Source organism: Nyctereutes procyonoides, unplaced genomic scaffold, assembly GCF_905146905.1.
Source record: "Nyctereutes procyonoides isolate TBG_1078 unplaced genomic scaffold, NYPRO_anot_genome, whole genome shotgun sequence".
In the NCBI taxonomy this organism is placed as follows: domain Eukaryota; kingdom Metazoa; phylum Chordata; class Mammalia; order Carnivora; family Canidae; genus Nyctereutes; species Nyctereutes procyonoides.
In genome coordinates this window covers 25,591,719-25,612,672 of record NW_026575142.1, presented here as the reverse complement: position 1 = coordinate 25,612,672, position 20,954 = coordinate 25,591,719, and the positions used below count along the sequence as shown (strand labels likewise).

General features: G+C 40.6%; 1 protein-coding gene across 3 annotated transcripts in view; it reads right to left on the bottom strand.

Moving 5' to 3' along the window:
• LY75 (lymphocyte antigen 75) overlaps nt 1-20,786 on the bottom strand; it is a 130,732-nt gene extending 109,946 nt beyond the window's left edge. For all 3 annotated transcript variants that reach the window (XR_008662137.1, XM_055307917.1, XM_055307916.1), the window contains exons 1-4: nt 20,653-20,786; nt 14,128-14,499; nt 8,213-8,383; nt 5,021-5,185 (exon numbers count right to left, since the gene is read on the bottom strand). Coding sequence is in view for 2 of the 3 variants with exons in the window: in XM_055307917.1 (XP_055163892.1) it covers nt 5,021-5,185; nt 8,213-8,383; nt 14,128-14,499; nt 20,653-20,746 (802 nt within the window). In the remaining variant the exon portion in view is untranslated. The remainder of the gene's footprint in view (nt 1-5,020; nt 5,186-8,212; nt 8,384-14,127; nt 14,500-20,652) is intronic.
• Nucleotides 20,787-20,954: the final 168 nt, after the last annotated feature.

The window sequence follows — 20,954 nt, the reverse complement described above, 5'->3', positions numbered from 1 at the left end:
CTCCATTATGCTCTGAATATGTACAGCTCTTATTTCCCCAAGTAGATGAAGCATCTAGATCACAAAATCATTGTCTGATTCACTTTTGTTGGCCTCACTCCCCTAGCCCAATGTTTACACATGGCAGTTTTCAGTAAAAAGAGAAACTTCAATAAATTTTCAATATTGGATACTCTGAGATTCAGATGCTAAAAATACAGCTTGGGGGGGGGGGAATCCCTGGGTGGCTCAGCAGTTTGGCACCTGCCTTTGGCCCAGGGCGCGATCCTGGAGTCCCGGGATCGAGTCCCACGTCAGGCTCCCGGCATGGAGCCTGCTTCTCCCTCCTCCTGTGTCTCTGGCTCTCTGTGTCTCTCTGTCTATGATAAATAAATAAATCTTAAAAAAAAAATACAGCTTGGGTATTGGGAAACTAGCAATTATAATTAGGTTAAAATAATTACAATACACTTAAACAGCATTCACAGTGAAAGAGGAGGTTGGAAGATTAGAAAGGGTGTATCTCTAAAATTATTGATATACATAAAATGGGAGTATCTGGCCTGGAGCACAGGGGGACCACTTAGTGTATTATCTCACTTTTATGAGTTATTAAAGAGAAATGACGCATAAAGGAATCATGCAACATTCATTCTTCCCAATGCATCATTAGTTGTTATGATTTTGATAGTCACACATTTGTCCTTTACTGAGAACATTTGTTTTCAAATGTCAATATTCCAGTAGTCTTAAATTTATTGGCACTTTTTACTTTCAACAATATTCTTTGTAAGGTTCAGTGAGGTCTGGAAAAGAATTCCATTGAACCACTAGCCCATCAGGGTCTGATTATTCAAGGACCAAACAACATAGGAAAAGGGTAAAGCTGTAAGTAAGAAAGGAGGGCTGAACAAAGCATTAGCTAAAAGGCATGACAAAAGTCTACTAGACTATTAATGATGAAAAGAAAAAAAATACGTAAGAGAAGCAAATAGTATAGTAAAAAAAAGTAAGAGCTATGGAGTCATATATGTTGATATTTGAATCCCAGTTCTGGTACTTCTCAGCCATGTGATCTTGGGTATGTTATTTCTAAACGCCAATTTCCTTATCTGTAAATGGGAATAAAAATACTTGTCTTATGAGATTGGATGATGATTTTTTTAAAGATTTTATTTATTTATTTCTGAGAGACACATAGAGAAGCAGAGACACAGATAGAGGGAGAAGCAGATTCCTCACAGGGAGCCTGATGTGGGACTTGATCCCTGGACCAGGATCACGCCCTGAGCCAAAGGCAGACATGTTCAAATGCTGAGCCACCCAGGCGTCCCCGGTTGGATGATGATTAAATTATGTGATTTATCTGGAGATATTAGGGTTTTACTCACAGTTTGAATTTAGCAAATATTTATACTTATTATAAAACAGTGTGATAGAATTTCTCTGAATTATATCTAGGAATAGGTGTTTGTTTCATATGTAGCAATAATGCTTAGAGTTTTGTGCAAAAGGGAAAAACTCATGAGGCCCAACTCTTCCTGCAAAAAACTTACTAGTCTTGTAAAAGGTAAATGCAGATAGATGAATGATGGATACAACTTTCTTTTTTTTTAAAGATTTATTTATTTATGATAAACATAGAGAGAGAGAGAGAGAGAGAGAGAGAGAGAGAGAGAGAGAGGCAGAGACACAGGAGGAGGGAGAAGCAGGCTCCACGCCGGGAGCCCGACGCAGGACTTGATCCCGGGACTCCAGGATCAAGCCCTGGGCCAAAGGCAGGCGTCAAACCACTGAGCCACCCAGGGATCCCCTACAACTTTATTTCAAGTCAGATTGATTGTGTTCAAATTTTGGCTCTGCTAATTACTTGTATGTGACCTTGAGCAAATTACACTTCCTCTCTGATCCTCACATTCCTCATCTGCAAAGTGAGTATAATAATAGAAATACCTATACCTCATAGCATTGTTATATGACATTAAATAAGATACTGAAAAGCATTTAGTACTCAGTTTCAGTCTGAAACATCACTACTGTCATATAATTTATTTTTTCATTCAAATTATCAGAGACTCAGTAACTTGGGTTTCTTGATTTCTTAAAAGATTATTTTATTTCAAAGATTTTATTTATTTATTTATTTATTTATTTGAGAGAGAGAGAGAGAGAGAGAGAGAGAGAGAGAGTGAGCACAGGCCGGGGGGAGAAATAGAGGGAGAGAAAGAAGCAGATTCTGCACTGAACAGGGAGCCCAATGTGGGGCTCCATCCCAGGACCCTGGGATCATGACCTGAGCTGAATGCAGATGCTTACCCAACTGAGCCACCCAAACACCCCAAGATTTAATTATTATTATTATTATTATTATTTTTTAGAGAGAGAGAAAGCAAGGGCAGGGAAGGAGCAGAGAGAGAAGGAGAGAAGCAGACTCCCCACAGAGTGGAGTTCCATGCAGGGCTCTCTATCCCTTGACCCTGAGATTATGACCTGAGATAAAATCAAGAGTCAGATGCTCAACCAACTGAGCCACCCAGTCATCCCAGGTTTCTTGTTTTTTAAAAATTAAATAGAGACTTTCTGTTTATAAACTTTCTAGTAAAAGATGTGCAATACTCTGATGGAAAAAGTTATAGAATTTTACTGAATACATAAAAGATGTCCCAAATAAGTAGAAAGGCATACCATTTTCATGTATGAGAAGACTTAATAATGTAGTGACAGTAGTGCCTCTTTAATTAATCTATAATTCAATGCAATTCCAAAGTCCCAATAAAATTTTTCATTGAGATTAATAAGGTGATCCTTAAATTCATGGAAAAGAAGAAGTGGTTAAAAAAAATAGCCAAGGCAATTCAAGAAAAAAAATAAGAGAGGGCAGCCTGGGTGGCTCAGTGGTTTATTGCCACCTTCGGCCCAGGGTGTGATCCTGAAGACCTGGGATAAATTCCCACATCGGGCTCCCTGCATGGAGCCTGCTTCTCCCTCTGCCTATGTCTGTGCCTCTCTCTTGTCTCTCACGAATAAATAAATAAAATCTTAAAAAAAATAAGAGAGGACTTGCTCATCCATATTTCCCGTGCAGCTGGCATAATTAAAACAGTGTGGAACAGACACACAGACAGACAAGTAGACCAAAGGAATAGGATGGAGAGCATAGAAACAATCCACATGTAACAGGGGAGTTTATATTTACTGGAGGTGGCATAACAAATCTGAGGGAAAAATGTGAAATAAATAGTGCTTGGTCAACTGACATCCATGTAGAGAAAGATCAATTAGAGTTCCTCCTCTAGAAATTTTATTCCAGGTGGATTATGGATATAAATATGAAGAGCAAAATTATAAACTTTTGGAAGAAAAATGAGAGGATTATCATATTAGGGCTAAGAAAGAATTTGCCAGATAATATAAGTAAGTACTAAACAGTAAGGAAAAGATTGACCAAATTAAAATTAACATATTTTTAAATGATAAGAAAAAACAAAAGCAAAAAGACTAAAGATTAGGAAAAGTTATTTGTAATCCTACAACAAAAGATAAGTATATATAAAGAACTATAACAGATCAATAAGAAAAAGCCAAACAACTCAATAGAAAACAGGCAAGGGATATCAACTAGCAGATTATAAACTGAAGACCTGAAAGCCTAATAAGCATGAGACACAAAACCACAAGAATTATCAGGAAAATATAAAAGAAAATATGAAATACTGTTTCACATTCATCATATTGGCCAACTAAATCTGATAACACCAGATGCTAGTGGAGATTTAAATGAATATAACCCCTTTGGAAAGCAATTTGGATTTTTTTTTTGGAATTTTTTATTATAAGTGAAAATATGTACACCCCATAACTCAGCAATTCCTAACTCTAGAGAAATTCTCATACATGTCTGCCCCATGAGGCACAAATGAGGATGTTCCCTGCAGAGGTGTTTGTAATAGGAAAAACTGAAAACAACCTGTTTCTCAATAGGGCATGGATAAATTGTGGTTTATTGTAATACTTTACAGCAGCAGTTGACAATGGATACTTTACAGCAGCAGTTAACAATGGATAAACCTATAAATGGGCAAATAAGTATTTATATCATGTAAAAACAGAATAGTATAATGAAAACATAAATGGTATATAAATATATAGTAAATATATATATAAAAATTTATATAGTATATATTATATATAGTATATATTATATATAAATATATATAAAGTATATATATAGTATATATTATATATAAATATATATAAATATAAAGTATATATAGTATATATTATATATATAATATATACCATATATATATATAGTAAAAGTACTCAAAGAATAGTTATTTTGAGAGATGGACATGGGGCTTTTACTCTGTTAACATTTTATTTCTTTAACATAAGGGAAAAAGGGAAGGGGGGAGGGAATCGATCCATGTAAAGCAATATAATGAAATGTCTAGTGTATAGAGTATGTAAGTCAGGGTAGTGGTTACACAAGTCTCTTTCAGGTTACTTTCTATTTTTTGTATATATATATATATATGTTTTCATAATTAAAAATTTAAGAATTCCCACAAACAAAACAAAATCCTATTCACTCTATGTGTCCATTCATTAAATCCACTTTAAGATTTCTTAGACATTGCCTTGCCTTTGAGGATGACACTCCTCTACTCAACACAAGGACATGGCACTGATGCCATCTAGTGTGACTTGGCCATCTTCTTCACCTTCCTCTCTACTTTTCAAAGAGTCTAATGTTCACCTTAAAAAAAATCTTGTCACTTAGGCTTAGAGTAGCAGTTTAATTTGCTACCTGACACCATTTTCTGAACATTAACCTCTTTTCAGTCTCCAACATGAAATGCATTTTCAAAGGATAGAATAGGATTATATGCATACATTTCTGCCTATGGGCTTCAGTGTTGACAATTAAGAGAAGACAGAAAAATATATACAGAAAACAACACACCTGGATATGAAAATAGAGGTAGACAGACGCCATCTTTACAATCCCAGCAATTTGCTCTACCACATGCAAACCTACCTTTAAGATAAGTTAATTCAGCAGCATTGCTGATGCTCAGTAAGTCAGCTCCTTGATTCTGACATGAAATGTAAGCTTCCTTCCAAGAAAGAGTGGCTTGAGTATTAAATTGGTAGCAACTTCCAATCTGCTCATTCTTTTCCCAATTATCTTCACAGCCATTTTCTGTTGATAAAAAGATATGTTAGGGATCATAAAGTAAGGGAATAGTGTTTTATATTACTAAGAGTGCTTACCAATACTGCAATTCAATTTCCATACTCTAAGGATACACTAAAATTGAAGCTTATTGTTTGGCTAGACCATATTTTGACTCTTTGGTTACACAAAGAAATTGAAGTCATGGGAAACAAATGACTTTGGCTGATTAAAGCTTCCATTCTCCTATCCTCTACTCTCCTTTTATTCCCTGTCAATTACAATGCCATATTTTAGCCCATGCTGGTCCTCTGCCTAAATGTAGGAGTCTTTGAATGTGCTCACATTGTCAAATTCCTGGGCTGATGGAAAACAAGCTCACTTGAAAATGGTGGCAGACTGCGGAGGGGTTTGCCTACAGCCTGCAGTGAAACACTGTGTGTATGTACATGTGTATGTGCAGACATGCTGCTTAAATCCCCAAGATTTAGAATCTAAGTGACTACCTTACTTTAAAAACTCAGTCTAAATATCTTCTTAATGTTTTAACAGATTATTTAATATATGACCCAAATTAATATTATATAATATTGTAGATGTATATGTAGATATGTGTGCATATGTATACAGATATACATGTTCATTGTATAATGTGCATATTTTCTTTAACAAATATCTAAAAAGCATGTATAGTTTCAGACAGACTTTTCAAATTATTTCTTAGATGAGTTATATAGGTCTTGACACAAGTGGTTTAAAAATACTCTCTAGAAAAAGAAATGCAATATAGACAATGTCAAGGGTGTCCCAGGCTCCACTCAGGGAGTTTTCCAAAGGGCTTCCCATAACCAGTCTTCTATCACATGCTAGACTTATGGTCTTTCAAGCTGGAAGGGTCCTCTGAGAACATTTTGTCTAATGCTCTCATTTCACAGATGGAAACAAAGATCTAGCAGTGTTTGTGACAGAGCTATAATCAGAACACTAGTCTAAATCTGGTCTTGTTGATCTTCTGAACAGCACACACTGCTTCTTCAGACACATTTGAATGTCCTAAATAGCAACTGAGTTGAATGTGATATTTGGTGAAAACAAAATGGGTGGATTTGTAAGTATATTGCCTAAAAATTCCTTATTACCACTGGGGCCTTATGTCTGTAAATCCAGGAGCTTCCAGTGGGATGGCAGTATGTTTGCTATAAAATACAATCTGCATGGTTTAACAATCCTCAGCTTTGAGAAATTCATAGTCCTGCTTCTTCCCTAAAAATAAGTCTGAGAGGTATATGAATGCTACCATTCTCACCCTCACCACCCAAAGGAAGCTAAAGACATTGAAACTCATGATAGTCAAGGAAGCATGGTAAAGTGGGATAAATACAGTGGGGAATGAAGGTCAGGGATCCTGGAATCTCCAGGCTCCATACAAATGCAGTCTGACCCTGATAGGCCATGTTATCAATCTGCATCTGCTGCCCCTCACCTGAAAAATGAGGGTTTACACTAGATAACCTCTAAACTCCCTTTCACATTGAAAATTTCTGATCCAGACTATAGTGAGGTTTATATGAAATCAGCACCTAGTTGACCAAACTCTGCCTAGTATCAATTGCAGCCAAAGCAAATACTTTTATCTTTCAGTAGGTTCTGGGTGTTGAAAAGCCTGTGCGTCTACCCAGAACAGTGATTCTTAAAGTGTGGTCCCCAGACCAGCATCATCAGCATCATCTGGGAACTCACTAAACTCCAAATCTATATAATCATTATAATTTCTGGAGGTGGGCCCCAAAACTCTTTGTTCTAATAAATTTTTCAAGTGATTCAGCTGCAGAACCACTAACTCAGAATAACCTCTTCTAGTTGCTTAGAACTCTTCATTTTGAACTCAGCTTCCTTTAAAGAGGGATCAGTATTAGTAATATCACCAGCTTGGCTACTGGAAGAGGCATGATAGTATAGTTAAGGCAAGGACTTCAAAACTCGATTTCCTAGATTTGAATCTTAGATCTAAAATGTATAGCTAAGTGACCTTAGGCAAGTGTTGTAACTCCCCCATGCCTCACTTTGCTCATCTGTAAAATGAGCATAAATAGTGGTACCTACCTTACAGGGTTGTGTGAAGATTGAATGGATTAATATAGTTTGAGTGCTTAGACTAGTACCTGCCACTTGGCAGGGCCCTATAAGTATTTACTATTATGTAGGTCTGGAGCTTTTCCCTTACTCTTTATTATACATTCTTCCAACCAATTGCTTATTTAAAAATATTTCTGGAGCACTTACCACATGTCAGGTACTATGACCTCATATAACTTTCATATGGCTGGTAAGAAGATATGTCTCAGTTATATACCAGATCATGATGCAAATGTTACTTTGGTCTCTCTCTCTTTCTAAAGAGCAGTGAATTCTTTAGAACACCCTGCGTAGTTTCCTTCTAGTAAGAAGCTATTAGAAAAAATGCTCTGCCTAATATACCGAAATGGCAGGACGAACAGTGTCACCAATGCTGTCCCAGGGATATAGGTCTCTATCGTCCCTTACTCTTTGCTTCAGGCCACTAATATACTTAAGTCTCTACCATCATAACAGTTTTTCTTCAACCTATCTACCCCCAAAACAACCTATCTACCCCCAAAACACCACCTTTGCTCCATTTCCAATCCATAAAACCTAAGAGGTTTTCTCTCCTTCTGTTCATACTCTAGTCCACTATAACCTGGCTTCCACGACCACTGGTCTTTTGAAACTGCTCTAGTAAAGGTTACTCGTAATTTCCTAACGGCTCATGCCTTTTCTACTTCCTCTTCCTACTCCTTTGTCTTCAATGGCACCATCCTGTCTTGGTTCTTGCTTTGGCCTGCTTCTGAAAGCAAATTCATAGCTACGCATTATTTCTCTCTCCTTCTCTCTCCTCAAATATATACTCTTTCTCTGGGATAATATTTGTTACAGTCATTTTTGAGTTCTCTTAGACTCTTCCTTCTCCCTTTTGCCTCACATAAATGGTATCCATTTTCTTTCCATATATAAAGTCTGCTAGTCCATACATACCTGGTTTTAAGCAGATGCCCCACATTTTATCATATTCATAATTTAAGGTGGTTGCACACCATGGCCCACCGTAAGTTTCGTCAAGAATGCACTCATGATGCCAGGTCCCATTAACTAAGAATGGAAATTCACAAGGTCTTCCGTAGGAGTTCCCATCTCTGGTATATACCTCTGTGGTGTGGGGAGGAAGTAGAGGAAAGTTAAAAACTGGTGGCTGTTAAAAACAGTCACTTTCAGTTAATGAATTCCTAAATTTTCTGTAAGGGAAAGATTGCTGTTTTCACTTAAGAGAATATGGTATCCAAGTATGCTGCAGTGTGAACATTTAGAGCGTGGATGCGGACTGCTTAGGTCTGGACTTGAATGCTGGTTCCCCCACTGACCAGCTGTGCAGCTATAGGCAAGCTTTCCAACTTCTACTAGCCTCAGTTCCTATATTTGCAAATAAGGAGTATTAGTATCTAACTCACAGGTTTGCTCAAGAAGATTCAATGAGATAATCTATATAAAGCTTCATTTGTTATGGTGTGATGAAGAGCTTAATGATCCCTGCTTGATCAACTGAATACCATGGGTGGCGGAGTACTTCATCAGAAGGGGTGCCCTGCCTGAGACTAAATTTATATTCTATTTTCTTTTCTTAGGAAGAGCATGGCCAAGAAAATACCTTGGAATCACTGGCGGGTGTGTGTGTGTGTGTGTGTGTGTGGACTTTGGAACAACTGTAGACAGATGGACACACAGCCCCATTGTTCACAGACTGGTGGTTCTACAAGGAATTGGGGTTGTGGGTTTCGAGGAAGTGGGAGAAAGAACAGCTGGATCTCTGAGAAGGTTCTTGGAGAGGAGCAGAGCATGGCAATTCAGAACATAAAAGAACCAGCTTTAGCTAGGCAGTGATTGGAATAGCTGGTGGCCATCAAGGTAGCAGAACTAGTTTTTCATTTTAATAATTTCCTCTGATACATGGAGAGGAACTGAAAAATTATTCCAACCTCAAGTATGCTTACAAATACTAGCGGAAGTGCTCAATACTTATGTGGGTAACAGTTCTCTTGGAAAGGCATTTTTATACAATAGCTAACTGTGTAATTATTTTGGTCACCTTTTCCCATATCCTTAATTTGTTTAAAACCAAGGTCATTATCAGATCAAATAATGGCTTTAGGTAAAGCGTAATAGTCAGATCTTACTACCCTTTATCAGGCTATTAGAATCCATTAAAAAGTCTCACAGATTTGCTTAAAAGTGTGCTTTAAGAGAGTATTTGATTCCACATTCTTTATCATTCTCAAACATTCATTTAACTGAAGTATGAGACTTAATTTAACAGTTTAGAATATATTAAGCAGCAGTACAGCAAAAAGTGAGAATAATCTAGATGCTTTTATTTGCAAATAGACTTTTAAGGAATATTGATTTTGTTTTCCTCTGACATGTAAATGATTTTGGACAGGATATTTCTGTTAAAAAATAATTTGACCTTTTATTTCACAGGGAAACTGCTTATCATTTATGTTACATTTTTAAGGATACCAAAGCTCATGACCACTTCACTTCTTATATAACAGCACATAAAAGGATTCTCTGAGCACGGTAACTATTACTTGTAGAACCAACAGTTTCTTCCTAAAAAATCTTGTGTTTCTGTTATATGAGGTGTTTTCACATACATTTATTTCACTCCTTCTTTACCATAAACCTGTGAGAGTAGTAGGGCAAGTATTACACTTTTTTTGTGAAATCCCCATTTTTGCAGTGTAAAGTAAGACATTCAGTAAACTGTAAGTGACAGGGATGAGAACTGGCTCTCTCAATATAGAGTCCTTGACACATTAAGGACAACTTGTGACTTTACTGGCTGCCTTCTCAGGTTTCAAGTTATGTATCATAGCTCAAAGCTAGGCTTCAATTAAAAAGCTCTCCTATTCACAATATCCTTTGAAGAATGATAGGCATATAACAACAACCACCACATTAGTAGCAGCTAAATTATGCTAACTATTCAACGAAGAGTTTCATTCTCACACATTCTTCACTGCTACTACACCTCTTAAATCCCATGTGTTTCCCTAGAGAGACATGCTTTTTCTGAGAAGAATCTTGTCTTGAATGTGTGAATTTATGGTAATAGCACTCTTAAAACAACAGCATATTCTACAATAGGTACAAATTTGTGATTTCAATCACTTACATGGAAAACTAACATTAATTTCTTCATGAGGCAAAATAGCTTCAATGGTTAAAGGGGTTGGCAGGCTCCTAAGAGTTATTCAAAATGTAGACAGTTCAATTTCCTCTCAATTTGCCAAAAAGTCAAAATTTGAACAGTCAGAGTGAGCTCAAGATATCCTAATGATATAAATGCATATCTGGATGCTAGGCAAACACAGTTCATTTGTAACATTTATACAACCAAAGTTTTCTCTAAGATAAACACGACTCACAGGATGGGGATTGGAGAGAAAGGCAACCCAGACCACAATGACAAATAATCTTTCTTATATTAGAAGTAAAAAAAAAAAAAAAAAAAAGCTTATATAGCAAAAACCAAGATAGAAATAAAAAAGCTATATTTGGGGAATTCAGTCATGGTTGAACGGTAGCTTTGCTATAACAAGCTGGATAACCTTGGACTTCAGTCTACTGGCACTCAAGTATCTTATCTTTCTTATCTCTATACAGCTAGGAAAAAGGCAGGGCAGGAACCAAAACAAGGAGTCTGAATGAACTGTCCCAGATAAAGTCCTTAACTTAAGACGGTAGTCTCTAATCTAAAAACAGGAAAGGAATGCATAAATATAAAGGAGAAAAACTGCCAGGGCTTAATATGTGATTACATTGGAATGGTGAGAGAGGAAAGCAGGACACTCTAGGGTGACTCGTAGATTTCTGACATGCATGACTGGGACGGTACCAATCACCTGGAAATGGATGAAGAAGAGGAGGCAGGTTTGACCATGGCTTCTGTGCAAATTAAAACTTGAGATAGGAGGCGATAAGTCGGAACGTGGGTCTTTTCTCAGAAATCTCTAAATTTCTTATTTGAAAATCCAGTGTTCCAAATATTGGATTTGTTAAGGTCAAGAAACACCTTCTGTCTGTGGGCTTTTGCTGGTAGCCTAGGTGGGTTCTTAAACCTTTTTTGTGCTACTGATCATTTTGGCAGCTGAGTGAAATGCACAAGTCTCCTTCTCAGGAGATATTACAAATGCATAAAATAGATTTTAGTTTGAAATTCTGGAGACTAAAGGAATTTATAATTACAACTGTATCCCTCAAAAGAATTTGGGGCAGGAGACAGACCCCACAAAGAAAATTATCCTTTCTAGTGTTTGAACGAAACAAATAGAATGAAATAAATCCAGTTTAAAAGGCATTTTCGCTTTCATTCCATGCTCTCTCTTAGCTACCAAGTTAGAGAAAGGCTTTCAAAGTGCAAAATTTAAACTTGCCATTAAGTGGCATCCAGAAAGCAATTGCTTCTTTTTTTTTCTTTTTAGGTTTTATTTAAACTCAAATTAGTTAACATATAGTGTATCATTAGTTTCAGAGGTAGACTTTAGTTTCATCACTTACATATAACACCCAGTGCTCATGATAGCAAATGCCCTCTTTAATGCCCATCACCCATTTACTCCATCCCTCCACCGACCTCCCCCATCAACCCTCAGTTCTTACTCTTATGGTTTGCCTCCCACTGTATTTGATCTTATTTTTCCTTCCCTTCTCCTGTGTTCATCTGTTTTGTTTCTTAAATTCCACATATGAGTGAAATCATATGGTAATCTTTCTCTGACTTATTTCACTTAACATAATACATAACATATTACATTCTACTTCCATCCATGTCATTGCAAATGGCAAGATTCCATTTCTGATGGCTGGGTAATATTCCATTGCATATATAGGAGGAAGCTGGCTAGCAAAAACAGACTTGTTCAACTACTCAAGGATTGAGGATTAAAGAAAAGGAAAACCCTGTCTCTGATTCTCTAACTTAACATTTTCCCCTAAGAATAGAACCTGACATCTCAGAAATCAGATGCATTTTCAGTAGGAAATAGAAATAGTTACTATAGGAGAGAAATTTGTGCAGGTAACTGGAAGACTAAGGTGTTAATTAAGCTTAAATGACCTTTGAGAGAAAAGAAAAATCTCTGTAAAGCTAGGTAAATTTACAAAGAGCAAAAGTGAGATAATAGTTGACTTAAATAAGATGATGAAATATATATTTACATATCAACATTTAATGTAATTTAGAGCAACATGATGAAAAAGATTTATTTGGGTGATAACTGATTAAATTTAGAGGTTTAAAAAATAAACCTACTCTAAAAAATAAAAATAAAAAAAAAATAAACCTACTCATTTTTTTTTTTTTTTAAAGTAGGCTCCAATGCCCAGCATGGAGCCCAACTCCGGGAGCCCAAGATAGGGCTTAAACTCATGACCCTGAGATCAAGACCTAAGCTGAGATCAAGAGTCGGACACTTAAGCAACTGAGCTACCCAGACACCCCAATCAATTCATTCTTTTTAAACTTGGAAATTTGTTATAATCCAGTTTCTAGACCCAGAACAAAGTTTATGATCAGCTTTCTCATATGCAATGTTCATATACAGTTGACCCTCAAATAACATGGGTTTGAACTGCAAGGGCCCACTTGTGTTTTCTTTATATATAAATACACTACAGCACTGTAAATGTATTTCCTATTTCTTATAGTTTTTTTTTTTTTGAGAGAGCACACACATGTAGACACACATGTCATGTGCAAGTGGGGACAGGATGGGCAGAGGAGAGGGAAAGAGGATCTTAAGCAAGTTCCATGCTCAGTGCAGAGCCAGACTTAGGCTTTGATGTCACCACCAAGAGATCATGACCTGAGCCGAAACCAAAAGTCCAACGCTTAACTGACTGAACCACTCAGGCGCTTCTCCTTATGATTTTAATATCATTTTCTTTTCTCTAGCTAACCTTATTGTAAGAATGCAGTATGTTATACATACAGCATACAAAATATGTGTTAACCAACTATTATCATTGTCAGTAAGCCTTCTAGTTAACAGGCTATTAGTAGTTAACTTTTGGGTGAATACCCCTAACTTCCATATTGTTCAAGGGCCAATTGTATTTATTTATTGAAAGCAATTGAAAGCAACTGCATTTATTTTTGAAAGCAAAGTCCACTCTTAAAATCATAAACACAAACATCAAAGTGTGACAGCCATGCCAAAAATAAAAATAAACTCACATGAGGTCTTAAAGTTTTTCCATTACATAAACATCTGTAGGCAAGGAGAGATACATTTCCTTTATTTTTTTTAAAGATTTTATTTATTTATTCATGAGAGACAGACAGAGAGAGAGAGAGAGGCAGAGACAGAGGCAGAGGGAGAAGCAGGCTCCCTTTGGGGAGCCGGACGTGGGACTCGATCCCAGGTCCCCAGGATCAGGCCCTGGGCTAAAGGTGGCACCAAACTGCTGAGCCACCTGGGCTGCCCTTTTTTTCCTTTTTAACCTTAGAATAGGTTTGATTTCCTTAGGTCATTTGAATTTCCTCTTGTATAAAGGATTTCCTGTTACTCTAATGTTTCCTTTCTTTTGCAGTTCAGAATGTAATCATAGGAAATACATATGCTCATGTATCATAGAGATTTCAAACCCCAGGTTTACTACAGAGTGACTGTGTGATCTCTGACAAGGCACCTAACCCCTTCTAGCCTTACCTGTAAAAGGGGAAAACTAGCACCGATCTCACATAGGTAGCTCAATGTTAATGCTCAGTGCCTGGAATTGAATGCTAGCTCCCTTACCAATGCAAGACTTTATTTGTAATCAATTGTTCATGTTTAATGTCACATTTACCAAACACAACAGCAAATGATTTAAAGTCCCTCTCCAATACTCACCACGGTAAGGCTGGTCACAGAGGTTTTCCTCTGTGCCTCCTTTCTTCCAGACATCAGATGAATTTGTACTTGCTATAGCATGTCCATTCTTCAGAGCCAGTCGGTACTGGGCAGCTCCATACAGAGAGTGGTGCTCACATTTCCACCACAGTGAGGCATTGGAGTTACAGCTGAACATTCTCAAGGAAATTGTGGGTTTGGTAATACCTAGCCCAAGGCACTTCTGGGATTGCAAATGAAAGAGCCGATGCTGGGACACCCACTTCCACAACATGTCCCCACTTCCATCACAGTCCATCGCTACTATCCAGTCATTTAGTGGCTTGATGCACTTGCCCGTGTTTTCACTGATGATGGTGAATGGATCATTGCCTGAGTCAAGATAGTCAAAGAAGACATTTCAGGATTCTGAACTGTGTGGTCAGTGTGCCTTGTCCCCTGCTTGCTGATGAGAGTCTGAGCACCACTGGACTATTCCCACCCTCCAAACTCTATCAACTGCAGTGTACTACACAAGGTCAGAGGACAGTGGTAGCCAGGGAGACAGTATAGCATGGGTTAAGAGCATGAGCCAGTCTGCCAGCGTTCATAGTCTGCCTCTGCTACTTATTACTCATGTCAATCAGGGCAAGTTATTTAACCACTATGCCTCAGTTTTCTCTTTTGTAAAATAGTACTTCATATGGTAGATGTGAGGTTCAAATGAGCTCATATACGTAAAGCACTTAGAATATGTATATTTGTTATTGTTATTCCATGAAATATCTTCCCACACATACTTTATTTAATGATATAAAGAAGCTTTTTAGTTTTCATCTGCCTTAGACAGGTGGTCTAAGGTCAATGAAAAACATCGAGCACCTATTCAGGGCTGCAGTTCTGCTTTGCTTATACTTTAGCTACTATGACAGGGTAAATTATTACATGGCATTAACTTGTCTCAGAGGAGATGGGGAAACTTCTGAGGGGGCAGAAGTAGAATAGTGGGGTAAAGGGATGAGAGGAAATGAAGGTCTGGATTCTGAGGGTAGGAGGGACTCATGGTCAACTCCACCATCATACTTTCAGGAACGTGATGGGAAGTCTGTGAGGAGGGGCCCAGGGGGCTGCTGACTGTGTGGATCATAAAGGGAGGCTGAGCCTAGGCTCCAGAAATCACCTGAGATACAGAATCCAACACCCAGAAGGTTTGCACAGTGGAAAACTCAGAAGCATCGAGTATAAGCTAGAGGCTAAAGGAGAGACCTCCCTGAATATTTCCCTGGTAGTTTCCCATGAATTAGGGAAGACTTCAGTGACGATAGAACCTGAAGTTCTGTTAACTTGGTAGAATAGGACTTCAGAATAAAATTTAATTTGGTTTTATGAAAATAAAGCAATGCATTGTTTCTTGCACACCTGAGCTTATGGAACAAGATTCACATGTGTTACAACAAATTACAATTGAACAATTTGGCCAGTGCTTTTAGAAAAAAAATTTTTTTGAAGTTATAGCACAAAAGTTCATGCTGGTGAGAGTAAAACTGAAATATTTTCGACAAATGTAAACAATCATTGTCAATGAACCAAAGGGTTCAGCAGAAGGACCCATAAAACTTTAGTTCCCAAACGGCACTTTCATTTTGATGCCAGCTTCACAAACACTGATTTTACTAACGCGAAATATCTTTTCTAATAATAATTCACAGGCTTTCAGAGTTAAAAATTCTCATACCAAGGACTTGAGGGGAAATTTCACCATATAAATAGTAACTATAAAATTAAGTCAAGTTTCAGATTGAACTTGAAATTAAAGAGAATTTTTTTGTTTTAAACAGCAGTGGCAACAACAAGAGAAACAATAGGAACAACCACAAAATCCCGTAAAAACATTAAATTACTTCTGCTTTCAAATCTGTATTTTAAAATATCACACAGGGCTGCAGCTAGGTGTCTTTGTCATATCAGCTTCCATCCTTCACTCTTCTTTCTTTGACATTTCTCTGCCACTCTCTACTTTGTGGACACAATTTGGGAGGACAGATAACAAAAAAGGAAAACATACTATCTTAGAAGATTATCACTCACAGTTTCTCCAACGTCCTTCTCCCACACATTTAATATCCACTTAGACCCATGAGGGTCTCTCAAAGTATTCTCTCTCTCCTAAACTATTCTCTCTCACTTCTCCAAAATAAATCTCGCATTCCAAAGTATCAGGAATTACTGCAGAAAAAAAGAAGTCAGCTTCCACAGGAAAGCAGGCATCCACCACCCTTGCTGGAACCTTCCCTTCCCTTGCCCTATGGTCTCATTGTTCTCTTTTCTGGAAACTCTGCTCTATGCCCCTTGGACCCAGATAGGTGAACTAGGCTAGCAGCAGCTTTGCTACCTTTGTGGTTTGAAGTTCTTAGACTTTTCAAATAGCCTTTGCAGAATTCAATAGATTAGCTACAGTTCTTAGTATAGTAGAAGCAGTGGAATAAGGATGTAGGGGTCCTAGACTAAAGACCTATCTAGCTCAGCTACCAGTTAGCTGGGAGACCTTGGGGAAGTCACTTACTATCCTCAGGGTTTTTGTATCTTCAAATCTAAGATAAAAGCAAGAAAAAAATATATATATATATTAGATAGTATATAGTAGTAACATTGTAGCCTTCCATAAGACAACAGTTTTCCTAGCCTTGCAGGTTTTACTGGTCTTTGCTAAGTTCATTGTATATTGTTCTTGAACAGATGTCCACAACTTTATTATGTCATGCTAATGCTAGTAGCATTTTAGGTCATTCTAATCCTTTTAGTATCAGGCATGTTGACTTAGGGAACAGTGACACTTCATACTCTTTGGAAGGGAAAGAAAATTTACTCTTTCCCATTTACTATATGTTTTACTTCTGGGACACCCATAGACTTAACAAGCTTGTAGAAACTCTGAAAGTGTACAGGAGAGGTGTGGAGTAGCATGCATAAGCTATGTTAAAAAGGAGTTGCCAAACTTCTTACCTAATTGAAACATCTATGGTCATAAATACTTGCCTTATTCTAAATCTGTCTTTTAACCAAGTCTGTACAATGTTTGACATCTATAGTGGTCACTTAGCACAAATATTAATTATTGATATGATTTAAGGAAACTTGCTATTAGCCTTCATACATAATGTATGTATAAGCATTCATAAATAATACATGTCTTCTCATGGTGTTTCCCCATATCTTTCCTTACCCTTGGCAGAAGCTGTTCAGTCTGCCTGAGTCTTGCGACCCTATTGGGATGGTGGATTGAAGAGTGGGAAGGATTGAAAACAATTCCTTTTTAAAGAAAATGTATTAAATAAGGGTATATAAAATATTTCAGGAATGTATTACATTTTGAAAAGGTAATTACAGAGCATGATTGCATCTTGTTCATGTTACCTCATATTGGTCCTAAATGGGAATTTTATTTTATTTTTAAAGATTTTATTTATTTATTCATGAGAGACACACACAGAGAGAAAGGCAGAGAGACAGGCAGAGGAAGAAGCAGGCTCCATGCAGGGAGCCCGACGCGGGACTCGATCCCAGGACTCCGGGATCATGCCCTGGGCTGAAGGTGGTGCTAAACCGCTGGGCCACCAGGGCTTCCCCTAAATGGGAATTTTAATGTTTACTTCCACATACAATATTTGGGCAAATCTTAAAGGCAGAGGTTGATAAAAAGAAGCATCCCTAGTAGCAAGTTTTATACGCTACATTTTACATAAACATTCTAGTTGTGTCTGAGACGAAATAGTTAAGTAGCATATACTAAAAATGAATTTTTAGTATGCCATACCCATTAGAGGAAAACTATCTCTTATTGCCTAATCATTAGGTAACTTTTTCTTACCTAAACAAAAGAGCCTTGCACATTCCCGAGAAGTTGAACATCAACATTTTATAATCACAGACAAATGGAAAGGGAGATGAAGGCAAAAGGATGAAGATTGCAGCATTTTTAGTTTTGGGGGGAACTTCTACAGCTCGCAATGTTAAGTATTTTGTGGAGTTGCCTCCATGTGCGCCGACTGTACAAGTGGAGTAGAAGAGTCAGAAGTCTGGGTTTGCCAGTTCAAAAACAGGTCTGGAAGTGACCTTGGATCCATGATAGTCTACTAGGAGTCAGAAAGTTTTGGGGTTCAGATTGGGTGGTATGGGCTGGTAAGAACCTCAGGAGTCCCAGAAGGATTGGTTTACCTCAAGCTATTAGCTCCCCAAGGAAGCAAAAAAGTAAACTAAGCAATTGGCATTTCCCCAAAGACACAGAAGAGCTCCTTCAGCAACTGAGCAACCCAGACTATCCGCACAAACCTAGCTGCATACGTGTAACCGAGTACATGCCATTACCAGTATGATGAAGCTGACACACTGCCAAACAAGTTACTCAAATGGCTGGGGTTTCAAAACTCCAGCGCTTTCCTTAATGGGACCACAAGGTCTGGTCTGAGAGTACATGTAAGCTGACCAGAGCAGCTGCTGAGGGTAAGGAAGGATGCAGGAAAACAAATACCTGCCTGGACATTGTGCAAGGATAATGGAGTTAAGCTGCTGCTCTTTGGTTTGGGTTGATGAGAAAGGCCAGGGATTGGAGAGATTGCAAAAATTAATCCTTAATCTTGAATTCTGTAGGGGAGACAAAACAGCTAAGACTAAACCGGAAGTAGGTAGAGGGAAACCAAGACTTTGGTGACTGAAAGGTTAGTGTGTTTTGACTGTAGTTAGTCGTGGCAGTGAGGTTTTTCTCCCTGGACTGTGGGGCAGGTGGAAGAGAATTCTCACAGCCAGTGAAGGGCTTTGGGGATTCGCACCCCTCAAGCAGCGTGAATCAGGACAGTATTCATTAAAACGTCCTCGATGTAGATGGCGTGATGTCACTCATACCTGGGAAGCTTCTTCCTATCACTCTCTGAGAAAAGTCTAAATCTGGCAGGAATCCACGTTAGCTGCCAGGAGAAAATCAGAGCCACAAGGAGCCTACCGTTTTCAAAGACTTCCTTGTGCATCTTTTACTTCCTCAATACAGCAAAATTAACAGAAGAGGTAGGTGGTGATGGCTCAATGACTGCCCACTATGCAGCGCGACTAAGAAAGTCCTCTGGGGCACCTTCTGCCAAGGCAAAAAGAAAGTAAAAGCAAACCCCGGTTGCTGCGGCGGGGGGGTGGGGGGGATGGTGAGGCTGGCACTACCCAGAGCATCAGCGCAGAGTCTATTCCTGGTCCTGCTTCCGCAGTAGGGAGGCAGGAAGGAGGTCTGCGGCCAAGTGACCTGCGCTGGAACTTGCAGCCCTGGGCCTCCTGGGGGTGGGGTGGGGTGGGGGTCTGGGAGCTGATAAGCCAATTAGAAGAAAGGATCGCTGCTCAAGGCTTTCGGGGAGGGCATCATAACGGAATTATGGTCATGGTCACTTTGGAAGACATGGCTTAACCTGACTTCCTTCTGACGTGCACCTTTGGCGAACACGGAGCGAAGTCGGGGAATCATTAATCATCCTTGGCGCTGTGGGTAGACAGTTCCTCTAGACACGCAGTGGCCCAGGTGACCAAGAGGCGAGGGAGGGGCGAGACGGGCTGGATGGGGTTTGGGGGGTCCTGGGAAGCCCTTTACTCCAGGAAAGCCAGCTTTTAGAGGCGAGAAGAAAAGGAAGGGGGGGCGGGCACAGAAAGGGCTGTGCGCCTTCTCTACGGTGGCCTCTTCTCCCTCAGCACGAAAAAGGCCCTGCCCTCCACGCCCCTCCCCGTCCTCCACGCCCCCTCCTGCCTCCTGCCTTCCCCCTCCACCCCCCTCCACGCTCCTCCTGCCCTCCACGTCCCGCCCTCCATGTCCCCCCTCCACGCCCCCTCTGCCTCCCCCCTGCTCTCCATGTCCCCCCTCCATGCCCCCTGCCCTCCACGTCCCCGTCCTCCACGCACCCCCTGCCCTCCCCGCCCCCTCCACCTCCCCCCTGCTCTCCACGTGCCCCCTCCACGCCCCCTGCCCTCCCAGCCCCCCCTCCACACTCTCCCCCTCCCCTCCCCGCCCTCCCCGCCCTCCACACTCTCCCCCTCCCCTCCACGCTCTCCCCCTCCCCTCCACGCTCCCCCCGCCCTCCACGCTCTCCCCTCCCCTCCGTCCCCCCGCCCTCCACGCTCTCCCCCTCCCCTCCCCGCCCCCCCGCCCTCCACGCTCTCCCTCCCCTACCCGCCCTCCACGCTCTCCCCTCCCCTCCGTCCCCCCGCCCTCCACGCTCTCCCCCTCCCCTACCCGCCCTCCACGCTCCCCCCCTCCCCCCCACGCTCCCCCCTCCCCTCCACGCTCCCCCTGCCCTCCACGGCCCCCCCGTCCTCCACGCCCCCCCCTTCACCGGAGAGCCCCGGAGCGCCTTCTCCCCGGCCCTCCCCTTCGGCTCACTCGCTGGGCTCCAGCCCCCTCCCGAGGAAAGCAGAGGGGAAGAGACCCAAAGCGCAGCCCTAACCCGGACCGAGGAAAGTCGGCGGACCCGACGACGTCGAGGGCCCTAGCGGCCGGCAGGCTGGCGCGCCCGCGGTTACCTGTGCGGCCAGAGGGCTCGGCCGGCCGGAAGCACCTGAGGAGGAGCACCAGGAGCTCCGCCGCGCGACGGAGGGTCGCCCAGCGCGTCCCCATCCCGAGCGGGTCCCCAGGCGCACGCGGCACCCACCCTCTCGCGGCGTTCCGCCGGCGCTTTTGCCGCCCGCCTCCCGGGTCCGGCCCCGCCCCCTCCGCCTTCGGCCAATCAGGTGGGGCGGGGCGAGGCCGCGGGGGCGGGGCCGCGGGGAGGGGCGGGGCCTCGGGGCGGGGCGCCCGCGAGCCGGGAGTCAGGCTCTGCTCCTGG